Source organism: Cygnus olor, chromosome 1 (assembly GCF_009769625.2).
Source record: "Cygnus olor isolate bCygOlo1 chromosome 1, bCygOlo1.pri.v2, whole genome shotgun sequence".
Lineage (NCBI taxonomy): Eukaryota > Metazoa > Chordata > Aves > Anseriformes > Anatidae > Cygnus > Cygnus olor.
This window is the reverse complement of record NC_049169.1, coordinates 89513939-89538402: the sequence shown is the minus strand read 5'-3', so window position 1 is coordinate 89538402 and position 24464 is coordinate 89513939. Positions and strand designations below refer to the sequence as shown.

Sequence of the window (24464 nt, the reverse complement as noted above, 5' to 3'; positions counted from 1 at the left end):
CAGGGAGGGAGCAGAGCCCTGCAAGTTGTTTAGCTGGAACTCACAGCCTGTTTAAAAACAGGGGCATACTGAGCTAAGAATTTACAGCACCAAGTGGGAATGTACAACAAGCAGTATTGTGGACTGCAATCTTTCCTTGTTGGAGGGAAGAGAATGCTATAGCCAGTTGTTACGCGTACAGCATTTTCTTAAAATTAGAAGAGAATAACAGGTAACTGTTTCTGGCCTGAGATTTTTGATAGACTGTTCAATAATCTCTTGTGTACTGGTTGCTTATGGAGCTGATGATGGGATTTATTACCTGAAGTATGTTAACTCAAACTTAAGGAGAGGCCTTTAATTAGCCTTAAGGATTATTCTGTATGATCACTGTTTACTGCAGTTCAGTGACCATTGTTAGACACGGTCTTTTCTGTCTTCACCTTTATAATGTTTGTACCCCAAAGTGCTAATGGGTAGTGGGAATATCATCATCTGTTAAGGTAGAGCTTATGATAAATCTACTAATGAAGCTGATCTAAAACCTTGTATCACTTTCAGTAATACACCTGAAATGTTCACTTGCATGTATTATCATTTGCTTTCATAAAATACAGATGGCAGAGAAATGCTGTTTCTGAACATAAAGAATGTCTTTCAAACAGAGGAACTTAAAAAAAAGTTTAAGTGAAAGCTTGTTACACAAGTAATGTTTGATTTCAGGAAAACACTTTCTCTTGGCTGTTCAGGTTGTGGTTTTCAGTAATGCTTTGATTTTTTTTAATCCTTCCAAGTGTCAGTTTAAGTTGCTTGTAACTTTCCTTGCACAGGTTCCTTCTAAGATATAAACTCCCTCTGCTTGCTTCTAGCCTTCATTGACTTTAAATCGGTGGTCTTTTATTTTTTTTTTAAATATGGAACACTTTGTAGTACTGCAAGCTATGCACTAAAATTGTCTTTTTGGAATATTTCTCTATCTTACGGGAGTTGTGGAGAATACAAGAGGCAGATCAGGCCATAGTGTCCAAGATATTACATAAACGTTAATGCAATATTAAGACCTCAAAGTGCATTTACTTGAAAAGATGTAAACAATTCTCAAAATAAAAGCAGCATTATAGAATTTTGTGGACTCGAGTGACACTTCAACTTTTAATGCTAAGAGATGATAGAATCTGTATAGTCTTTTAAAATAGAGATCTAAAAGATGACATTTCATTATTTTTAAATTGCTTAAATGTGTAGTATTGAGTGTTTCTTTCAGTTGAAATTATTTCATTGAAATACTTAAGTTCTAGATAGGAAAAAATCAACTTCCAGCAAGCTAGACTAATACTTAAGGGTATCTAGGCATTTGGGGGGGGGGGGAAACACCCAGCGTTATTTTTAGAGGAAGGAACAGTGTATATATTTCACTTCTCCAAGCAAAAACAGAACTGTTCAAAGATATTTAAAACAACAGCTTGTGAATTGCAGATAACTTTTTCCCTACTCCAAGCTCTTCCATTTTAATGCGTAAGAATATCCTGAGTTGATTTAAATATTTATAGTTATAGTATTGGAAGTGATGTAGATCCTGTAGTTCAGACAATCATCTAGATTTCAGTGCTTAGAAAGGAAGGAATTTTCTTTCTTGAAAATGTTCATATTTGCTTCTGAATTGTATGTATTTTCACTAATCCTTTGCAGCACCTTGTGTTGATCAACAAATAGAAACAAAATACTGACATAGACTACTGTTATAAGAAAAATGATTTCTGTTTCCGAGTAAAAGGACAGATTCTTGATGATGGCATTTACTTATATATTATTTGATAGCTTCTTTAGCAGAGTCTTTTCTTTATATTATTTGTTGACATAGCACTGTTAAAAACAACATTAAATTTAAGTATATTTGGTGTTTGGACTTAATATTCTAATTGCCTTTAAATCTTTCTTTTCTGTACAGTTAACAAATATTTAAGCTCTGAAAATCCACTGTTCTTTGAACTACGTGCCAGATACCTTATTGCCTGTGAACGCATCCCTGAGGCAATGGCTCTTATCAAATCTTGCATAAATCATCCAGATATCAGTAAAGATCTGTATTTCCATCAAGCTCTTTTCACCTGTCTTTATATGTCACCATTAGAAGATCAGCTATTCCAGGAGGTATTGTCAGTATACATTTTTTTTAATGAAGTGGTACTTGTTGTGTACAAATTGTTGAGAGGAGCATATGGAACTCTGTTTTTGTAGAAGCAAATGTCATAAAATCAGGCAACTACATTGGTATTGCTTAATTTAGTGCGGGCCTAGGCTCTGAAAAGATAAATGTAAGTGCCTACAAATCTTGTTGACCTAAATGCAATTTTTTTGGTCAAGTTTACTTACAGATATATTCTCAAAGTAATTTAAGTCATTAAAATTTTCTAACTTCAGTTTACTGACTGTTATTTCACAGTTGACTATTATTGTATCAAAACCACTTGAGCCTCCTTAATGTTGGTCCAGTGTTTTATAAATGATAGTTTTGTCAGTTTTAAAGTTCCTTTAATGTTGCCCCAGTATGTAAAATGACACCCTCTGTCTAAATGTGGTCCTACTTTTACCACTGATAGCACTTGCTGGAAAAAAAATACTTTTCTTAACTTTGTTTTAAGAATGAACTATTGTTATTCAAAAAAAGGCTTTTGTGTAGTCTTAATTACTCAGACAATTATTCTGACTGTCATTATTCTAAGAATCTAAAAGAGCTCTAAATCTTTCCAAAGTCTCTATTTGCAGACCTACACAAAAGCTGTTCCAAAGAAATAATAGCAGTTCCTGAAGTTTGCAGTGACTTCTTTAATATAGTGAGGTCTGATAGATTTTTTATTTTGTATTAGCAAATTTATCTAAATTGATTTTATTTTAATTGTATAGCACTTGTTGAGGACTGATTGCAAGAGTGGAATTGAGATCATCTGCAACACTGAAAAAGAAGGGAAGACTACCTTAGCCTTACAACTATGTGAATCGTTCCTAGTCCCACAGCTCCAAAATGGGGACATGTATTGTATATGGTAAATACTTTATTTCTGGTGAAGCAGCTTAGCAGATAATAAATGCTTAATGCCAAAATGAAATTCATCTGACTTTGAGATGTAGTTTAAGTTTAAAAAACAGATAATACATGACTTTTAAACGTTCCTAGTACATCTGTTTTGCCTGTTGCCTTTTCACACAGTCCTATACAGTGGTGTTCTACCTAGTGCCTAACCCTAGTTAACTGCTTCAAAGTAACAGAAGAGTGAGCCTTTAGATACACTAGGCTGTGAATAAATACCTATAAATACGGCATTTATTATTAGCAAAGTGTAACCGTATGCAGTGTGTAGACTCCTGCAATGCAGATATTTCCTTGTCCAGCTAATTAGATCACGCTACTTATAATAACCAAACTGTATTTTGTCACAAATGTGTCTAAAAAGAATATATATATCTGAAAGTATGCTATGAATTATGCAAACTTTTATATTGTGACTCTGTTTATGAAGTAATTCAGAGTCTTCTAGGAAAGGATTAAGAATGAAAAGGTTTAACAGTGTCTTTGTATACACTGAATCAGCTTGATAGTTGGACGCTTTTGTGGCTAATAAGCATTTTCTGAAGATGTGTCAAAACAAATTTCTTCATTGCCAGAACTGAAAAGTGTCTGAGGAAGGTAATGCTTACATTTAGCCTATATAATTTCTTTACCTGAATTAATGTCTGCATATCTTGATTAAAGTATGATTAATTTGTCTGATTATGTAGTTGAAGCAGAAAGGCTTAGCAAAGATCTGAAGTTTTTCAATCAACTGAGATCAAATTATTGATTTGTATAGCTAGTTTTAACATGGAGTCTAGAATCTATAAAATTATTTCACTGTTTACAGATTTAAGGAAGCTGAAGTGAGACGTCTTTTTCTAGAGAAAGTAATTAAGATCAGACATGCTGAAACAAATGTTATTTCATTAATAAAACTTTTACGTTAACTATTGGACAAGTAGTTGATTGCATTGAATCAACCTTTGGAAATCTCATTATGACATAAAATTATAACATGATTTATTTGCAAAACCTAGTTATTCCGTGGCATTTTTCATTGAATTGTTCAAAAAAAAAAAAAAGTGGCCATTACTATCCCCATGAGACAGACAAAGTTCAACCAAAACAGGTACATAGCTTTTCTGAGTCCACTGACAAATGTTAGAATGTAATCCAATTTTGCTGATTCCTTCCCAAATGCTGCATCTCCCGAGTTCTTGCTTGTTAGGAAATTTGTGAATGTAACCTGTTAGTTACACGGTTAGTGCTTTCAGTCTCAGGGGTTCAGTCTTTTAAGAAATGCACTGTAAATATTGGTATTAGACTTGCTTTTCATCTTCTGTTGTAATAAGATACATGTTAACCTTATTCATGCCCAGTTGATTTTCAAGTTTTGCATCAGCCATTTTGAAACAAGATGTCTGCCCTTATGTTCTGGTAAAGCAGGCATCAACAGTGAAATGCCTAACCAGAAGAGACTAAAGTACTGTTTGGTATCTGTTTATCAAGAAAAGAATTTTAATATCTTTTAGTATTTTAATCTTCAGAATATAAAACTTGTTGATCTTTTAAAGAGTTTAGAGCAGTTATGTCTATGTAGCTAGAATAGCACTTGGGTTTTTTATAGATGTTGAGCCATACTGATTATATACTCTACAAGAGAAATATGGATCATGTTTAATAGGTAATGTAAGCCAGGACAAAGCTTGTGGAGGAATTAAGTATGAGTGTACCACTGTTCAAGTTTTGGAATAAGTAGGAGTCAAGTTAAGTTAATCTACAACGTGTTTTCCCCAGAGCAGATTATGTCCTCAGCACAGTATAAGTCATGTTGCCTTGTTTGGAACTGAAGACCTTACAGTTCCAGCAGCAGCCACTACTAGCAAAGATAAGATAACCAAAGTAGATTAGAAAGCTGTAAATAGCAGGTATTTGTTATTGCTTCGTGTGAAGCAGCCTGTATGAATTACATCTTAGAGCCAAAACCATTAGCTCTCATATGATTTCAGAGGAAGATGGACTTTAAGCAGATCTGTCACAAAACTCTACAGTTTTCTAGATTCAGATGATCTGAATTACTTTTCTGAGTTGAAAGCCTGCTGATAGATAAACTGCTTACAAAAAAAAAAGTTGTACTTGGTCTTGTTAGAAATATTTGTGTACAAGGTTACTGGTCAGAAATAAGTCCATAATTATGTGATCGAAGACTTTCTAGTACCAAAAAGTGATCTCTCCCCAGGAAGACAGAATTTTGATGGAACAGTCATAGCAGAATGGCTTGCCTTTTCTGCCAGGCAGTCTTTAGATGATGTTTTGGCTGTTTTCAAGTGATTTCTGTTCAGTAAGTCAAGGAATTCCTTTGCACACATTCAGTCAGTCTTTGGCCTTTAGGTAGTTTTAGTGATTTGGGTAACAGTGTTCAGCATGTACGTTTTGGTAAAGTATGTAATCAGTGCTCAAGGAAGTAACTATCAAACTGAGTCTATCTCAAATATTGTCTGTAGTGTGGTCATAGAGTCCAATCAGCAGTTTAGGAATGCTTTACCTAACAATTCATAATAATTATTAAAGTCAGAAATGTGCCTGAGAAGAAGGTTTCGTGTCTATGTGGAGGAATAGACCTAAAATATTTCACATCAGTGTCTAGTTTAGTTGAATGGTGATTAAACTGATGTAATGGCTTGCTCTTCACCTGTGGAGCTGCTCCTTCTTTCAGTTTGCTCCATTCCTTTTTCATCTCTTTTCTTGTGCCAGCCCTCACACTTCTATGAGCAAATTGCATGCCACTTAAACCACTAATCTATCATAAAAGTAATTTTGAGTTTTCCCTGGGATTAGTGTTGAGATGGCTTGTCTAAAATGGTATGAGACAAAGCAGAGGAAAGATGAGCAGCATCTGGTATTCAGTTTAATGTTAGTAAGCAGTGAGTTTAAGTTGCATTACTAAACAGCATCCTTAGCAGAAGTGATCTTTTCTTTCTTTTTGTACTTTAAGTTGTGACTTTTACTGAATTTTTATGAATGGTTTGGTCCACAAAGACTCCAACTTTTTTAAAACTTCTCTGGAAAGTTTGCAAAGAGACTTCAAGAAGATAGATTACCAGCCTGGTAAAGGCAGAGGTAAACAGTTTGTATCCTTAGCAAGCCTATAGGACTAATTTTGTGGGTAGAATTTGTTTTACAGTGTTAACCCTGTTTAAGCTTGATCTTTCTTTCAAATTCAGTTTTTTGGGGATGTGAATGAAAGAAAACAATCGAGATTTCATGTCTGGCTCAATTAGCATTTAAAATGTCAAGCAGAACATGAAGGTGTCCTAAATTTAAAAGTGAAGTTGGTGTTCTGTCATAGTCAGTTCTGTCACTTCTCTTCATGCAGGCATTGACCACACTAGGACAAGCTTAATTTCAAAAAGTGTGTAAGATTTATATCTGGCACAGACTAGGGACTCCTGAGTATCAGCCAAATGTATTGTCAGTAACTGTTTGCTTTTCCTGAAGGAGGAGGCTGGTGGAAGGGAAACAAGTGTCTTCCTTCAGAAGATGAAAGTTAGTTGGTCTCCGTTTTCCATTGTGATGTTATAATGGGATTTTTGCCTGGTCTTAACCTCATTGATTCCTGTGTAAAATCTTTGATGTGGTGGCAAATAACTAAAGGTTAGACCTGTTTGACTGTAGAAGTCTCTGAATTTAAGAGCATAGAACTTTTTACAGGCTGTAGATCTCAATCAGCAATATTTTATAGACTAAACGCACTGCCTGTGTATAAGCTGCAGGAGTCTGGCAATCTATTCTTACATTTCCTTGTCAGTTAGAAATGTTGCTTGAGTGATACAGATGTATGAATAGCAGTAGAGCCTGTTACTTTCATATAACTGCCGTTGGCTAGAAAATTCGATGATGACAGCAGTCAAAAATTAAAATTGTGTTGTAGTATGTATAACTGGAGAACAATACTTCTTGTCAGTGGACCATACTGGAGACTAGACTTTTACAACACTCCTATTTTCCACATCTAGTACGTCTTTTCCAGAAGGATTCCTCATTCTTAGAGTAAAAGTAACTTAATGCTAAAACAGATTTGGAGTGTGTCCAGAGCTTGCTTTTCAGCCTGACGTTTACTGCCGGTGGTGTAAAGAGCTGCATGGTGTAGCATCTGATTTTATTATGTGGTTCTCTGATACTAAACTGAATACATTAATATTTTGTTGCATATTTAATTGGCTCAGTGATAGAAGATACCCTGAATGCTTTAACAAAGTGATTAAGTTGCATTTTCCATTGTGCACATTGTGTACAGTTGTTTTGTTAATTAGATTGGTTTTAAGCCCTAAAATATGAGTTTAGTTGCAGAATATGCACCTCATGGCTCTTTGTAGTACAATGTGCTTAGTGATAGAGTTGTTTGAAACTCAACTTAATCAAAATATTTTGTTCTGTACTTATAGGGACCTGATCTTCATTTGGAGTAAACTACAGCTTAAATCTAACCCCTCAAAACAAGTATTTGTTGACCAGTGCTACCAGCTTTTAAGAATTGCTACAAATGTCAGAGTAATTTTTCCTTTCATGAAAGTCATTAAGGATGAAGTAAGTTTTGTTTGTTTTTTTTACCCCTTCCCTTCAATCTTTTTGTTACTAATAAAAATGTAGAGAAATGATGGTTTTGTTGTGTAATGGCCGCTTCTTGTAGAAAGTAAAGAGGGGGCAGAGAAGGACATAAAATTAAAAGCTTTGTCAGGTTCTAGAATGTGTGTTGATATTATGGTTGTCCTTGATCTGTAGTGCATTTTTGAGACTTTTTTGACTGAAATCTGTTGAGTAAATTTTTCCTTCTATCTGCAGAAAATTTGAGCAATGTCATCCTACAGGGAAACAAGTGGGGAAACTGCTAAGAAATGAGTAAATGCGAAAGATTTCTCGTCAGTTTGTTTTAAGCCAGACTCCTTACAGAACTAGGAATTTTTTAATACCCATATTTTCTGTCTGCCTCTCACTCTTTTTAAGTTCTGAATCTTTCCACCAGTTCTAACCAGATGTGAAAAAGTGCTTAACGTAACATGAAGGAAGAGCTAGTCTAAGGCGACATAATTTTGCTTCAGACCAATGTGCTATATTTCAATGTAATGTGTTAGTCTTACTTCATGAGCAACTGCAGAAAATGTAAAATGTGATCCTTTGCATTCAGGAGTGCTAGCTGATTGCAAGCAAATGTTGTTTTTTATCATTGGCCTGGTTGAACAGAGCTTCTCCATATTCTGCACCCTAAATATTTGGGTAAACAAATTAGAGATTATTTCGTTAAGGGTGCTGTTTTGCAGTTCAAGGTTCTGTTGTTCAAGGTTTTAATCTCAGTATATATTCTAAAATGCTCTTGGTAACGTGAATAACTTGATGTAGTAGCTTTAGGAAGAGTTGCATCTCATTTGTATTTGCATCTCAGTGATAGAATTCTATTTAATAACCCACTATAACACACATTTAAATGTAGGTAGATTCTAATTATTCATACACTTCCCTGAAACTTTTCTTTCTTTAATCTGCCATATGCTGGGCAGCGTGTTTCTGAACATCCCTCCCAAATGTAAGTTCAAGAGAGGCCCCCAACCTTAAGTGTGGAAAGGGAAATATAGCTCGTTGATTCTGAAAAGTCAGGCTTGTTAGAATGCTTGGCCATGGGTTGTTATGGTTTTCTTGGTGGTCATTGTTGAAAATCAAGGGCAATATTTTACAGCTTGTATTTTTCTCCAATGCAAGTTAAATTAAAGCAGGTACAAAATGGAGAGTAACTGTAGAATTGTAGTGTGAAACAGCCTAGTTAATGTGCAGATAAGAAGATACTGTCATTCATTGTTTAAGCATTGTTTTAAAATGCACATGACTTCAAATAATGTTTACAAGTAGCATGCTTTCTGAACTCCTAAGTATTTTGCAAGTAGACAAATACAAATACATGGGATATTGATGTTTGGGCACTCTTTATACTACTTTGTCAGCCTCCCCTCCTACCTTCAGATTTTTTTTTGACTTTCAAGCTGTAGATTTCTATAATCCCATAAGTAAAATAACTTTATACAGTACTGTATACTGTAATTTCCTTTCTGCAGGTCGGTGAGGATGGTCTTCAGATATGCGTTGAGATATGTGGATGTGCCCTGCAGTTGGACCTCCGTGAAGATCCCAGTATGAAAAGTCTTATTTACAAAGCAATTGCTCACTTTCTGCCAAATGACTTGGAGATCCTCAGAATCTGTGCGCTTTCAATCTTTTTTCTTGAACGCACCTTGGAATCTTACTACACTGTTGAACATTTATATAAATGTGCGGATGAAGAATACAATGAATGCACTAGTTCTGTTCAAAACCGTGTGCGTTTTGAATTGCTTCCAATTTTGAAAAAAGGTCTGTTTTTTGATCCTGAGTTTTGGAATTTCTTGATGATCAAGCAGAATTGTTTAGCATTACTGGGGGATAAAGCCTTTGTTGGCTTAAGTGAAAGTACACTGGAAAACTCTACTGCAAATGTAGAGAAGCTAACAGAGTACAAGGCTCTGAGTGAGGAGCATGTCTGTCCAGCAGATGTAAGCAAGGGGGAGCTTGACTCTGAAGACCTGTCTGAAGCCCAGTCCAAAGGTAATGCCAAAAAGAACCATGAAGCTCCAGAGGCATCTAAAATGTTGGATAATACTTTACCAAGCCACCGCTGTGTGATATGCAACAAGGAATTCCTTGGTGATCACATTGTGAGACATGCACAAGCTCACCAAAAAAAGGGCAGTTTTTCCTGTGTACTTTGCACCAGAAAGTTCAGGCAAAAGGGGCTCATGCTGAAGCACTTAAAGAATCATGTCAGAAAGATAGAAAGGCAACATCTTGCTGCAGTTCTTGAGGCTGATCAGCAGGCCCCTGTTTTAAATGAACTAGAATGTTCTGATGTTTCTCTCTCTCTTGAAAATGGGAATTCTGGTGTTTCTAAAGAAGAGGAACCAGAGATTGCAATAGCTCCAAGTGCAGTTGCAGAAGAGGAGAACATTGAACAGGTATTTGATGCAGTAGAAAACCATCTAAGTGACCAGGATGATGTTACCGAAAACAGTAGTTGCGACAGCTGTTTTAATAATATTCCTGATGCTTTAAGTACAGAAAGTTTGCCTGAAGATGATGAGAGCTCCAGTAAAGAGTCACCTATTCTACATAAAGTGAATGGAGCTTTTTGTTCTCAAAAAGACATTGATGCTATGGATCAAGAAGGAAGCTTTAAGTGCCCTGCTAATGGTTGTGCTAGAGTGTTTAAAAAGATAAGATTCCTCAATAAACACGCAAGAAAAGCTCATCCAACTGATTTGAAGGTGCAGCAACACATAATGAAATGGAATAAAGGAAAATGTCGGTTCTGTCAGAGAAAATTTGCTGATTCCCAACATTTTATAGACCACCTGAAGAGACACGTGTATCCAAATGTTTACTTTTGTTTACACTTTAATTGTAATCAGAGATTTAAGCTGTCAACTGAGCTTGCAGAGCATACAAAAAGTCATAATGTTTTTAAAGCTCAGTGTAATTTTGCAGAGTGCTGTGAGCTATTTGAGGAGCTCCCTTTGCTGTATGAACATGAGGCTCAACATTATTTAAATAAAACTCCAGAATGCTCAGAAGACGCAAGTGAAAAAGATTCTTCAGATGACCCTTCAGAACTTTGTAGTTACCAAGATGATGACGAGTCCATTAATGAAAAAGAAACCGTAGATTTACCAATTCCAACTTGGAAGGCAAGGAAGGATTCTACAGAACCAAAGACATACATTCAAAGTGTAGAGAAAAAAGCAAACAATGTAATCCAGAACGGAAATGAAAGTTCATCTGAGGGGAATGCTACAGTTCTGATAGACCAAAAGACACCTGTGTTACAGCCAAATCCTGAGAACTGTAATGCTGTCAGTGACCAACTAGTCAATGGGCACAGCGACCCGGATCAGACATCATCAAAGTCATCAGAAACACCTTTGGACAGAGTGGCAGATGAAACAAGGACAGAGAATGGGTCGGTGTTACCTGTTTTACAGAACTGTCACGATATACCACAGAATAATGCTGCTGCCTCACAGTTACCTTCTAAACCAAATCAGACAGAGAATACTTCATATGGTGTCATCTTAACAAAACCATATGTTAGACCCTTGCCTCCAAGTTACCTTGATGAACGATACATTAGCATGCCAAAACGTAGAAAAATGTTGACTGATAAAGTAGATGCTCACTCTGAACAAGACAAATTTTGTAGCAAATCAACAGAAAGATTTAGATGTGGCAACTGCTTGACCATCTACTGTAATTCAGAAGCACTTGAGGCTCACCTTGCACAAAAGAAGTGTCAGACGCTCTTTGGATTCGATTCAGATGATGAAAGTAAGTCTTATAGTCCTTCTGGGTGGGTGGGTGGGTTGGTTGGTTTGTTTGGAGGCAAATACTGACCAGATAGTGGTCCTTGAAAACAGGCAAACTGGTAGGCCAGATAGGACACACACAACTTCTGAGCAATTGCAGTATGCTAGAATTTAAAGAGGGGAAGGTCACTGAAATCAATAGGGACCTAAACATTGGAACACAATATTGCACTAACTTGGAAGTTCAAATTAGACATGCTGTTTAGAATAAGCAAGAGGTGATGAAAATTGGTGGGCAGCTCTAAGGGAAAGAATTCTTATAAAACAGAGAAGAGTATTTCAGCCTGTCTGTCTTTGTGTGTTAGAAACTACACGTTGGAACATGTGAGCAATGTTCCAAAAGGAAGAATGATTTACATTGGGAGCAAAATGAAGACTAACCTATGCATTTTATTTCACAGGTGCCTGATTCAACATTGTGGGAAAATGTATCAAACAAGGAGTGGTGTCAGAACACTACATGAAGAAGCAGCAGTTTGTTTCCCAGTTGGCCTTAAATCATAAAGCAGTCTCAAATTACTAAAGAAAAACGTGACCTTGATAAAGACAAAGCACATTTTCTAGACAGAACTCACAGAGGAATAATAGGAGCTCTGCAGTTTTTGAGTCCAGAAAGGTTGCTACAAATCCCCAAAGTACCAGTTATCCAAAAAGCCACATCCATTTCAAATGCATAATTGGAGCTTCGTGGCACAGTCTTTCTAGCACAAAGGTATAAAGAAAACAATGCATACAGCTGAGCAGGCAGAGAAAACAGAGGTAGTAATTGCCTTATGGAAATAAAAACAGCTGGTTCTTCAAGCTGCTGTAGTTAAAAAATAAAAAAATGTATGATTAAAGGCTGTCCATCCACACAGCTTGGAAGGAGTCTTTCAAGAAGGTGTCACTTCATGATGAAACAGATAAATGTGTACAGGAACCAAACAGTGTTTTTTCAGAGGAAAAATGTAGAAAGAAATCTAAGATGGATGGAAAGCTCTCATATCAAAACTGACAACAATAAATAACAAAAAAAATCTTGAAGTGCAGAGCATGCAAAGAAAAAGTGCATTGATGTGATATTAAGTAAGTTCTGCACAGTGGAAATCAGATGCATGCAAGAGAAGCCCTTTTCAGGGCTATGGTTACAGTACACGTTGAATGTCCCGTAAAACATCTGTTTTAGGTGCAGGAAGACTAATACAAGCAGTACATGCAAAAGTTGTGTGGATATTACCAGAAGCAGACTGAAAAATCAATGCAGAATGTGCAGGGGGTAGACATGCACTACAGGGCAGAGTTAAACTGATTTTATACAAATACAGAGGTCCTTTCAGCTGTTGGTATGATTGAAAAGAACTTCAGAAGGCTTCTTTTATAATAAAGGGGAAATAATGAAGACAGACAAACCAGAGCATGCATGTCAAGTTAGAAAAGATCTGGAACAGCCTGTTTCCACACGTGGTATTACGTAGTGGTGACTGGTCACAGCTCAGTACTGTAACAAATTATTTACTGTCTCAAGGGAGGGAGAAAACGTATCAACTCAGCCTTAAGACATAGTACAACCCTATCTAGCAGCATCTCTTGAAAAGATAACTTTCCCAGAAGTTAGTGAAGGACTTACTTCAATGTTAAGCACTTTATCCAGCAACTGACTGTTCATAAAAATAATCGGAAGGATGTTGTGAAGATAAGAAATTTGAGTCTTTCTCTTCTATACATCATCATTGAAAGACAGGATATTTGGAAACCAAAAAGATGCTGTTGTAGTTCTTGATTTTTCATGCCCCAAACAGAGTTGTGGCAAACATGCACCCTGTTTAATTACTGTGCTAATTTATCCTCTAATAACTATCTTATTCTGCCTTGCCACCATAAAAAGTTTGAGATCCTGTTTTGTGTCATTAGGTGAAAATTTTCATGTGATTGTAGCCACAAAGTAATGATGAAAAATGGTGTATATGGATGGAGTCATCACAGAAATGTAGGACAGCGAAGACCAATTGTTCCTGCTCAGCTGGTTTGCTTACTGACTAGTTCATCTCAATGTATGGATGGCGTAGTAGGATGATCAACTTGCTTAAATCAACAGATACACAAAAATTCAAAATAAAAAAGTAAAAAATCAAGGCATAAATAGAAGATCTGTTCATTGTAGCAATGGCTCACACTTGTAAACCTAAGGGTTTCATTGTAAAATAGGCTGTTAAATAGTTCTGGAACTTAATAGTTCAGTAATGCCTCTGCTAATAATTCTCTGTGAAATTACAGATATTTGCATTAATTCTGCTTCCTTTTCCTCTCCTGAGGTAAAAATGCAAATTCAAAATCATGCTTTTTCTAAATTCTAGAAATTTTTTGCCTTAATTTTGAGTTGGATTAACATAAAAGGTTATAAAATTATGATCACAGGTATGTGTACATTACATTAATACCAATGGCTGGCCCACTTTGAGAGATCTTTATGACATTTGAGGCACCAAAGAATTTTTTTTGCTGTTGCAGAAGTGATTTAAATGCATCATTCATATATATTGCATACACGCTATATATAAATATTTACATATATAAATACATTAAAAATTTTTCAACATAAGGGGGACCGTCTCAGCCAAATGCACTTTTGATGTTTTTCTTGCTTCAAATTACCACGTAGTTTTTAAGGACCCAATTACCATCTCGAATGTTCCTGGGTTCCCCCTTTCTTTGTTTAACATTGCTAATCAGTTAAATTTGCTTAGGTATATTTGGAAAAAAAAAAAAAGACAATTATAAAGTATTATGGCTTTAAAAATCCGAGAAATCATTGAGTAAGATATGACAAATGTTTGTGTAAAGTCTTTTAAGTGTACCTTTAATCTTTGGTGCTTTTTACCTTTTCCTGGAGCTCCATGTATTTGAAGATGCTTTAAAAACATGATTAAGACTTGTGTTTTTTTCTTTTGGTTTAAAGTGTGTAGATAAATGCATCTATGTATGTGCATAAACTGTGACCATAATTTTTTTGTACCTGTATTAAACTCATTTTTGTTCAAAAATGCTTTTCTTGGACACCACCATTTGTTTATACCACGTGTTCTGAATACACACTTGAGAGATCTGGAAGACTGAGTTCTAATGTAGGTGAATATTAGGTCACCTAACACCTGTCAAAAGTACTTTAAATTGACTTGAAGTAGCAAGGGGGTTGTAACAGTTTTGTTTTCAGTAATGATTTTACTTCAAAAGACACTGTATTTTCTTTAAACTGTTCTCGAATACCTGTTGGTATTCTCAGATAGGTGCAGTATAAAGCAACTTTAATTAGGAGCAGAAAGATACTTTAAATGTGTGTGGGATAATTCTACATGCTTTTTTAGGATTCCTTAGGATGTTGAGTATCCTATTACTAAGCCTGCAACTTTTAGGGCTGAAAAAAGGTTCCAAGTCCAGGATTGAAAGGTTTTGTCCCAGCCATTAAGCATTGTGATATAATGGGAAATAATTCATCAGGATATATCACTTTGATTCAATAAACACTGAAGTACATGTGTAATGTAAGCATGCAAATTTCTTAAAGTCACCTGAAGTTACATATGAACATGGGAGCTTTGCTGGATCAAAGTTTGTGCATTTCATTGCTGATAATTATATTTTAATAATGTTCCTTCAGGTGACTTTAACTCGGATTTAAAGATTTAAACTTTCCTTTTAAGATCGTCTATTCTAACCTGATTACAGTTCACTGCAGAGATCATGCCAGTTCCAATTTTCAAGGAGTTGCTGCTTGGTAGACACCTTTCATGGAAAAAATAAAAATTGAAAGTGGTCATATCTGTGTGGGAAAGGTCACTGGTACTTTGGTTATTTAGCCATATTCATTGAAACTATATAAATTGTATAGTTTGGATAATTTATAACATTAAACTTTGTGATTTTTAATATCACATTGGAGGTTCAGCTGTACTCATTTCTTTTGTTGTTTAACACCAGTGGTATGGACAAAAGACTCAAAGAGGGTGGTAGTGTTACTATTTTCTTAATTTATTTGGTACTGTATAACACCTTTCTGATTAAATGCAGCATATGCATTTTGGGACTCTGTTAATTTGTAAAAGCTGTTACAGGTTCAGCAAGAAAGGAAATTTGTGCTTCCTTGTTGAATGTTAAATTATTTTACTTTGCATTTTATATAAGAGTACAAATTAAAACTGAGCCATCAAACTGCAATAAATCAACAGTAGTGTTTCATTTTAAAAACTTTTTTGTACTGTACATAGGTTTGTTCAATAAAACATTGTCTTTGTTGTTGATAGAAATTGATCTTGTCCTTTGGGGAATCACTGAAAATACTGCTGCAATTTTTTTAAGTTATTGTGTAATGTGTGTGTAATTGCTTATCACCTGTTTGAAGCTGCCAGCTCTTGATGTTCCAGGTGTGCAGGTATTCAGATTTTAATAGACTAGGTCTATTCAAGAATATCAAAGATGACCAAGGAAATTAAAACAGACTACTGGTTCTGGGAAGATGGGGATCTCTAAGTCACTATTTATTTAAATAAGTCTTCAAGAAGTCACAGTATTACAAGTTCTTTAAAACCGCTAATTGCTGAAGAGAGAAGCATGTCTGTGTGAGAGGGAGAGGATTAGCTGTTTCTGGTCATCAGTCTGAACGGCATGCTACTGCAGAAAAAGCTTCAATCAGTGGTTGAACCATATTAGACACTAGGCAACCCACTTCTTGGGTTTGACTGGGCCTGATCACCTTCAAAAAGGTTTGTTTATTTAGTCGACTAAATACATGGGGAACAGGAATTAACTATCGCATATAAGTAATTTACGGGTATCATGTATTGTCTGCCTGATGCACCCTGGCAGGGAATCAATCAGAATGCATGGGCAAATGGGAGCTTGTTGAGTAATTGGCTTAGGATCTCTGGGAAGGAGGACTGGTTTTTGAAGTTTCTGACCTGGTGGGAGGGGGCTCACCCACTTAGCGTGCGTTAATGTCCATGTAGAGAATAGTGTAAGGTTGGCACGACAGATGGAAGTAGTAAAGCTCGGAAGGAATATATTAAAGCTTGCAAAAGAAATCTGTATGTGGTGTTTGAAGAAATCTGTGGACCAGTGTTCATTTTATTGTAGTGTCAAGGGGACAACATCATCCTTTGGTGGACAGTGGCCTCAGAATGCTGAAGGGGTTAACCCCTCAGCTATTGTGCCAGTGCAAAGATATCTCTGCTTTGAGTTGTCTGTTTTCCTCCAGCATAAAACGGTTAAAATCCTTCAGTGGCTCCGTGCTACATGCACCAAATGCCTCTCGAGAGGGCTGCTTGGTGTGAATATACAGAGTTGAGCCTCAGCTGCTGCTGTTCATGAGCTTGTTTGCTTCTGGTAACGCTGCTGCTAATGGGGTTGGTAACTTCTGGTGCGATGCGTGCCTTTCTGTTGCTGTGTTGTCTCTTCCATTGAATGCTGTAGTCCAGAGATATAGGCAGCCTAATCGCTTTTTCTTCCGCTTCAGAAAAGTTCAGAACTGTCCTCTGGAAATGCTGGCTTGTTTATTATTCACTGTCCTGTAAATTCTTCGTGGGTTTTGATCTCAGGTTGACTGTCCTCTGCAAAACGGTGACTTCTGTGTAACCTTGACTGCAAACTTGCTTTAATTTTCTATGTTGTCTAATCTTGACAAGGTCCTTGCCAAAAAAAAAAAAAAAATGCAAAGTTTGGCATAAGGGCGAGGGTTCTCAAATCTGCAGTACTATGGCACGTGCACATTGCAGATGAAATGTTTACCAAAATGGGAACGTATATACCATGTATGTATAAGGTACTTGGGAAATTCATTGCCGCGTGTGGTAGTGTACAAGCTGTCAGTGTTAATGGATTTTGTTTTAATTCCTTTGGCGCGCTAATATTTCGGGCAGGAGTAAGTTAATCGGCTCAGCTCCTTCCTCAGCGGAAGGCTCACGCTGCTGCCGGGGGAACTCAAGTGCCAGCCCTTGTTTCCACCCGGCGCCTGGGGGGGGCCAACTGCCGGGGCGGCGCTGGGGGACGGCGTGGGGCGCCGTACCGGAAGCGGCGGTCGCTAGGGCCCGCCGTCGCTAAGGGCCCGAGCCGGGGCGGTGGCGGCGGCTGGGCCTGGTGGGGGCCGGGCCGGGCAGGGCCTGGCCATGGCCTCGGCGGGGCTGAGCGAGCGGGAGCAGGCCGGGTGCCGCCAGCTGCTCGAGCTGCTCGGCACCGAGGAGCTGTTGGCGCTGACGGACACCATCACCAACCGCCTGGTCCACCCGGAGAACCGTCAAGGTGCCCGCAGCCCCTGCCCGGGCCGGCGGCGGTGTGGGGGTGTGTGGGGTGGGGGTGTGTGGGGGGGGAGCTGGGCGCCGGCGGGTTGCGGCCCTCCGGCCGGCCGCTTCGGGCCTGGCCCTGCCTGGTTTCTCCTCCGGTGGGAGGAGGTCCGCGGGGGCAGCGCCGGGGCTGGCTGCGGCCGTGCTCTGTTTGCGCCTCGGAGCCTGATGGTCAGATCTAATTCTTGAAACTGAAATCTGTATGTGCGTTACTTGAAGGCTGCTCAGTGCGGTGCCCTGTAACATGCTCATCCAAAAACCTTGAATGCGTTTCTTTTGCGGTATAACTCAAACCAGTAAGATTTGCCAAATGTGTTTCTTCAAAAGTTCATATGCCCGTAGTTTTTTTCCTCACGTTTTATCTACTTTTGTAGTGGTTATAGGGTAAAATAAAAGACAAAATAATTTCAGCTCGTAGCCTTTTCACATTTATGCAGTTTTAATATATGTGATGTTAATTGTCTCACCTCAGTTTAGGTGAGAACTGGCTGCCACAACTACCTTAAAACTGAATGTCAGCTTGTCTTCCTAATTTTGCTACGGAATCTCACAGCTGGACATTTCTGAAAGTTACATTTCAGTGCACCATCGTTGTGTTATTAAGTGTGACGTTTCTTATGAACCTGGGATTACAAATGTGATTAGTACAGAGGTAGAACAGATTTGATTCCATTTCCATCATCCTTCAGGAGCGCAGAGGGAACCTCCTTCTCACAAACAATTATGCATTGTCTAAAAAACTGTGCGCTTCTTGTGCTAGAATTGTTGTTCGGCATGTGAGAAATCAGAGGTTACCTCTCCGCATTTCTTTTAATTTTCTGTTCCCGGAAAACATCTGAATACTGGCACATTCTTCAAAATAGCAATGTTTTCTGGCCAGATCACATAAACTACCCATTTGATGCAGAAACTAAGATTCAAATTCCATACTCAGAAGAACAATAACAGATTTGTCTGGTTCTTCTTCCTCTGTGTAATCTTGCCTTCAAGAAGACAGGTAGATGGCTTATTAAAAAATATTCCAGAGCTCTTCAAATGGAGAAAGAAATTAAACTTAGCTTCTGCTAGTGAAGGTACTGTATGGCAGCTGGAAACCCTAAATAGTTTCATGTTACAGTCAAATCAACTTATTTTGAAGTGAAGGCTAGTTGTGTCTCTGGAATTATGAGTGAAATGCATTGTGTACAAGAATCCTTATACTTCTAGAGGCACTTGGAGTTTCTAAAGAGCTTGAAAATCTCAACCTACTTGAAGAATATTCATAATTTCATTTGGAAGAAAAAGGTGCATCCTTTTCATCAAACTCATATAATACATGGTTCCAAACAGTCCTTGATTCTGGTAATAGGGATTATAAGGTAGCTAGCTCTTCCGTAAAAACACCACTGGTTCTTAAACATGTTTGGAAGGCTTCAGGTCTATACTGTGTCTAATGTGACTTACATCTAGTTATTTCAGATTTCAGTTTACAAATCTATGTGTAACCATTTGCATTTCACTTAGGGTTGTGTTTTGTTAGGAGGTGCTGGTCAGGAGCATAAGAAATAGCGGAGGTTTGCAGTTTGTTGGTGAGAGAAGTAACTGTTAACTTCCTTTTCTTCACTTGCAGAAGCCATTAGTGCCATTTTGGTTTACAGCCAAAACGTAGAAGAACTTCTGAAACGAAGAAAAGTCTATCGAGAAACAATTTTTAAATATTTGGCAGTACAAGGAATCGCAGTGCCTCCTTCCTCTGAGAAACATCAACTCATTGCTTATGTAAAGCAGTACTGGGACGGGAAGCTCCTGTCGAATGACTTGGAGTCAGGGGAGAGAAAAACACACGCAGAGGTGAGTGCTACTTTCTGAAAGACCCGTGGATGCTTAGCTTGGCTTTCGCAGGATAACTAGCATAAATGTTGTGATCTATGTCCAGAAGGAGGCTTTTCATGTGTTTAAAAAGATACCGAATCTCTTTTCCTGTTTTTTATTTTTGTTTAATTACACCATTTATAGGTGTCTGGGCAAGTGCGTCGCTTGCAGAGCATAGTCTTCTGCTCTGTCTTGCAAAGCATATTAATGCATTTGAACTCTATGTGAAGTCTTCACACTTTTAATTTGTAAATTGTACTGGATTGGGGTGTATTGACAGATAATTCTGTGGATTTGAGAACAACTGAAAACAATGTAAATGGTAGGGAAGTCCTGCATAGTCCCTTGTCAGTTTTCAATGTGATGGATGTGCTCAGAAATTTTATGATGGGCCTGGGATTTTCAGTCTTCGCCCAGCCACACCAGGTATTGGCAGTACCACCAGCGGGGCGCATCCCGGTGTGGAGCAGAGACACTATCAGGAGTAGATCGCTGGGTGAAAGATCTGGCAGCGGGGTCTAAAATGCCGTGGGGGAGGGAGGGAACAGAGAGAAAACCCCTTTCTTTGGAAGGGCCCTTGGTCCATTTCTGTAGACAGTGCAGTCAAAATAGCTCTGTCTGTAAGCTCTGCTCCTTATGTCTTGCAGTTAATCGGGTGCAGAATAAATTTTTGAGGATTTTCATGTCGTTGAAATGTAAAGTCTGTAGCAGTGCCAGCTCTATGTCATTTTTTACTTGATCTTAGTAACACTTAATGTTGTGAAACTAAGTATGTTTTGGCTATTACAGGTTATTTTGAAGCTCAAAATAATGACATGCAGCAAAATCGCTGTGGTGTAATGAGCTTTGAGCGTTTTATTATTCCTGGATCTTTACCACGAAGTTCTAAATAGCCTTCCTCTTTCAGCTATTGTATGCCAGAGACATAATGGGCAACAGCCCCACCAGCTGGACTGCTGGAGCTCTGTAGCTGCTGATAATTTAATGCAGCTCTTTCTCTCTGAGGGATTAACTGATTTAAATTATGTTTTAGCTGAGAATTGCTTTTAAAACAATAATTTGTGTGCATGTTTGGAAAAAAAATGCTCTTGCAAGAACACTTTCTAATTACTCACCAATGGTGAAGTTTTGCGATTGAAGGTAAGCAAATTAAATTCTCCAAAGTACTTAAAGACAGCTGTTTTTAATTCATTTTAATTTATTAAATTAAATTTAATTTATTAAATTTGTTGTTTATTTAATGTATTAAATTTAATTTAATTTAAACTGTTTAAATTCAGCTGTTTTACTTATCATATACGTCTTACTTTGTTTTCTCTTAATTCTTGTGACCCTCACTATTTTGAAGACACAGGTAGCAGCAACCTACATAACAGAATTAGGAATTAATTAAAGTTTGCTTTTTAACAACTACAGAATTTCCGTATAGAAGCCTCCCAACTTTTCATACTTAATTCTAGGAGTAGGTTTTGATCAAAACAACTGTACGTTTAGTTTTTGTTCAAAAACCTTTTCACCTTCCAGTTGTAGAGACACATGACCTCCATTGGAAAGTTTGAGTGATTTTTCTTGAGTAAAAAATGATTCCAGTTGTAAACAAACAAACAAAAACCAGAGGATAAGTGAACTACATACGTGTAGAAATTAAATAGACCAACACTTGAGCACCTGATTCGTGCCTTTGTTACAGTGACACTTCCTTTGGAAAGAAGTGTCTTCTAAACCAAATGTGTTTTTATAACCGACTTAAAAACCTTTCGTAAATATTTAATTGCAAAGCGATTAGTTTCCTGACAGTTTATGCCTAATTTTTGCTGTTCCTCTACATGGGGATGTAGACATAACAAGAAGGACTGCAAGGAGTAGACTTTTTTAATGATTAAAAAATGATTTTTAGTGATTAAAAAATACATGATGCAGTGCATATTTATTGATATAACTCTTGGACTGATTTGCCACCCTCTTTTGTATGGATTTAGTAACATGATCGTTGGTACCTGACTGATACTTGTTTGTGCTACTTGCTGTGCATTTGGCTTCAAAAGTTTACACCCATCACTCTTAGTTGAACTCCGGCCTTTCTGTATTAGAAATAGGCTGAAGGCTACAAACATCATCTTTTGGATGATTTCGGCAGTTTTACTGCCACACAGTAAATGCTGAATTCAGGCACATGATCTGGTGAGAAAGTTCTGGAATGCATTAATCCTTTGAATTTCAGTTCTGCTTGGATTGGTTGCATGTTTTGTTAGCGTGTTGTGCTGTCATGGCTAAAATACCCCATGAATCAGATGTATTCCGTCAGTTTCAGGTGTTAGGTGGCTGATTCAAAAGGTGATTTCCCTGTAAGTACTTTTTGTTCTTACCGGCTGTATGAAGGTGCAGAGAACGCCACAATTTGCAAGCTTAAAAGATAGGAAAAAAGAAGAGACTGAAGGCAAGATGAAAGAGGGGAAAAAAAAGTATATTTGCTAATTTGTAGGCACTTTATATTGAATTGCTATCCTTTAATATGAGATTAACTTTTAAGTACGGCTCTGTATCCTTCTTTTTCTGTAACTTCTTTTGAAAATGTGAAGGCCAGTGTACTTTTTACACAGAAAAATTTTCTCTCAGTGTGAGAATTCTGATCTCACAGAAATTGTTTAAAAATACTTCCCCTGCCAAAGGGGGAGAACCAGGATTTCCCTCTTAGATTATAAATTGCAGACCAAGACAAAACTGAAGGACTGTTCTAACTGTATTTCAAAGAACCTACTCTGATTCTCTAGTTGTTAGATAATTATCATCTTAAAAATACAATGAGATTTTACTGCATTGTTTTTCTTCCTTCCCATCTCAGAACGTTTGAAGGAGACATAGAATGTTTAAAAGAAGAATTTAAATGAATTCTAGGCTGTTCTAACTGATGAACTCACATGTTAAGGCTAAATAGTTCTAAGAAAAAAATCTTCTTGATTGCAGAGTCATGAAAAGAGATCCAAGTCACCTCAAGATGATGTTCACTATCTAGGAGAAGAATTCTGCCAATGGTTCTTTGAACTCCTGAATTCTCAACATCCTTTGGGAGTTAAATCTGAAGAAAAATGGGGACCACAGCATTTCTGGGAGGATGCCAAACTGAAGTTCTGTTACAACACGTTAGAAAAAAACATGGAAGAATATGTTGGTGCAGAAATGGTGAGCCTTCGTCTGCTCTCGTTGGTTAAAGAAGAATATCTTCTGTTCAACCCCAATTTGAATGCTGATGGACTGAAATGTGTCATGTCTCGGCATGGGTTAGTACTGGTAGCAGTGGCTGGCACGGTACATAGAGGCAACGTTTGTTTGGGCATCTTTGAACAAATTTTTGGACTCATTAGCTGTCCGATCAGGGGGAATACCTGGAAAATAAAAATTGTGAGCCTTAAAATCGTTGGACAGAATGCTCTGGAGCCTGGAGTGCAAATTGAAAAACCCTCCATAAAATACGAGTCAAACCAACTGCAGGAGCTGTATGATGGGAAAGAACTGGCTGTGTTTGAACCTCATAAATTCTGAGCAGTTCTTCCACAAATGAGGGACTGGGGGGTGGGGGGAAGCCTACAGCACTTGTGCGTGGTTGAATATTGAAATGATTGCAGCCATGCGATGTTGTCTCTTTCTTGAGTCAGATTTGCCTGATGACAAACACAGATGAAGAGTCTGAAGTATTTATACGGGTGATGCTTTCAGGCACCTTTGTAACAGCCAACAAACTTTTCAAAATATTACTTGAGATTACTTTAGGTTACTACTCACTAAAGTTAGGAATGAAATTACTTTGGTTATTCTTGCTTACAGAACATGGGTTACATTTGAATATGGGCAGGCTGCGGTGTATAATGAACTGGATGACCTGGAGCTCACAAGTTGTAGGTTGCTTCTCCTCAGGAAACCAGTTTAAACTCCTGAGTTGTAACGGAAAGTCATTGCTTCTGGCTTTTTGAAATTGGGCCTGGTGAACGTCTAAAAAGTCTAATGTCTTCTGAAAGTCCCGAGAAAACCGTCTGCTCTTTTGGGAGTTTTTGGAGGGGACACACAAAATACTGTGACTGGACATTGCTGCCTTTTATGTTCTGAACGTGGTTTCTTCACTAACCAGTAGTAGTAATTTAATGGGACGATGCAGGGAAGTTAGCATTGTTTAATTCTGTTCTGTTTAGGTTAAAAGCTTTCCTTTCTCTTACTTCACAATTCCAGCTTTGAGATGGTTTTCCAGTATTCCATTTCTAGCACTGACTCTCTTGGATCAAATAGTTGATTCCGTGACTTACAACAACACTGTCTGAACCAAATGCTGTGATAATTATTTTGTATATACATACAACAGAGATTAATATAATAATTGTGATTTTTGTATATTTTCTCAAAATAGGAGCTTTGTATACTCCTGGATACTTTATTACCTTGACTAGAAGTCAATTTGTTAACGGTGGGAATTTACAACAAGAGGTGATATAAATAAATAAATAATCCAAATACCACTTCCTAGCATTAATAATTAGCATTGTAGAACTTGACTACTTTTTACAGTTCTTTTTTTTTATTATTATTATTATTGTTATAAGTTATTAATGGTGAAACCAGATAAAAAATCCTTCTCTAACATTTTGCTTGGATTGCTTGGGAATTTTGTTTTAATTTTGTAGCTTCACCAGTACAAGTAGTGAAAAGGGAAACGTTCCCTGTAACATGGGAAGAGTTCTTTTGTTTTTCTGACAAACACATCAAGACAAATGGTAAAATTCTGTGTGGATGAGGAGGGAAACAAGAAAGTTCAGGTACATGATATACCAGGAAGTACCCCAAACT

At 37.4% G+C, this 24464-nt stretch overlaps 2 protein-coding genes across 3 annotated transcripts in view; both read left to right on the top strand.

Annotated features, from left to right (window-relative positions):
- ZNF654 (zinc finger protein 654) overlaps positions 1-14757 on the top strand; it is a 35343-nt gene extending 20586 nt beyond the window's left edge. For both annotated transcript variants that reach the window (XM_040568368.1, XM_040568379.1), the window contains 5 exons: positions 1928-2130; positions 2884-3023; positions 7477-7618; positions 9136-11434; positions 11874-14757. In XM_040568368.1, coding sequence (XP_040424302.1) covers positions 1928-2130; positions 2884-3023; positions 7477-7618; positions 9136-11434; positions 11874-11881 — 2792 coding nt within the window. In that variant the 3' untranslated portion in view covers positions 11882-14757. The remainder of the gene's footprint in view (positions 1-1927; positions 2131-2883; positions 3024-7476; positions 7619-9135; positions 11435-11873) is intronic.
- A 2741-nt stretch (positions 14758-17498) lies between these two features.
- On the top strand, positions 17499-24129 carry C1H3orf38 (chromosome 1 C3orf38 homolog). Its single transcript, XM_040568353.1, has 3 exons — positions 17499-17739; positions 19390-19610; positions 22596-24129. Exons 1-3 carry the CDS (start codon positions 17607-17609, stop codon positions 23169-23171), a joined length of 930 nt encoding a protein of 309 aa, XP_040424287.1. The 5' UTR covers positions 17499-17606; the 3' UTR covers positions 23172-24129.
- The last annotated feature ends 335 nt before the right edge of the window (positions 24130-24464 follow it).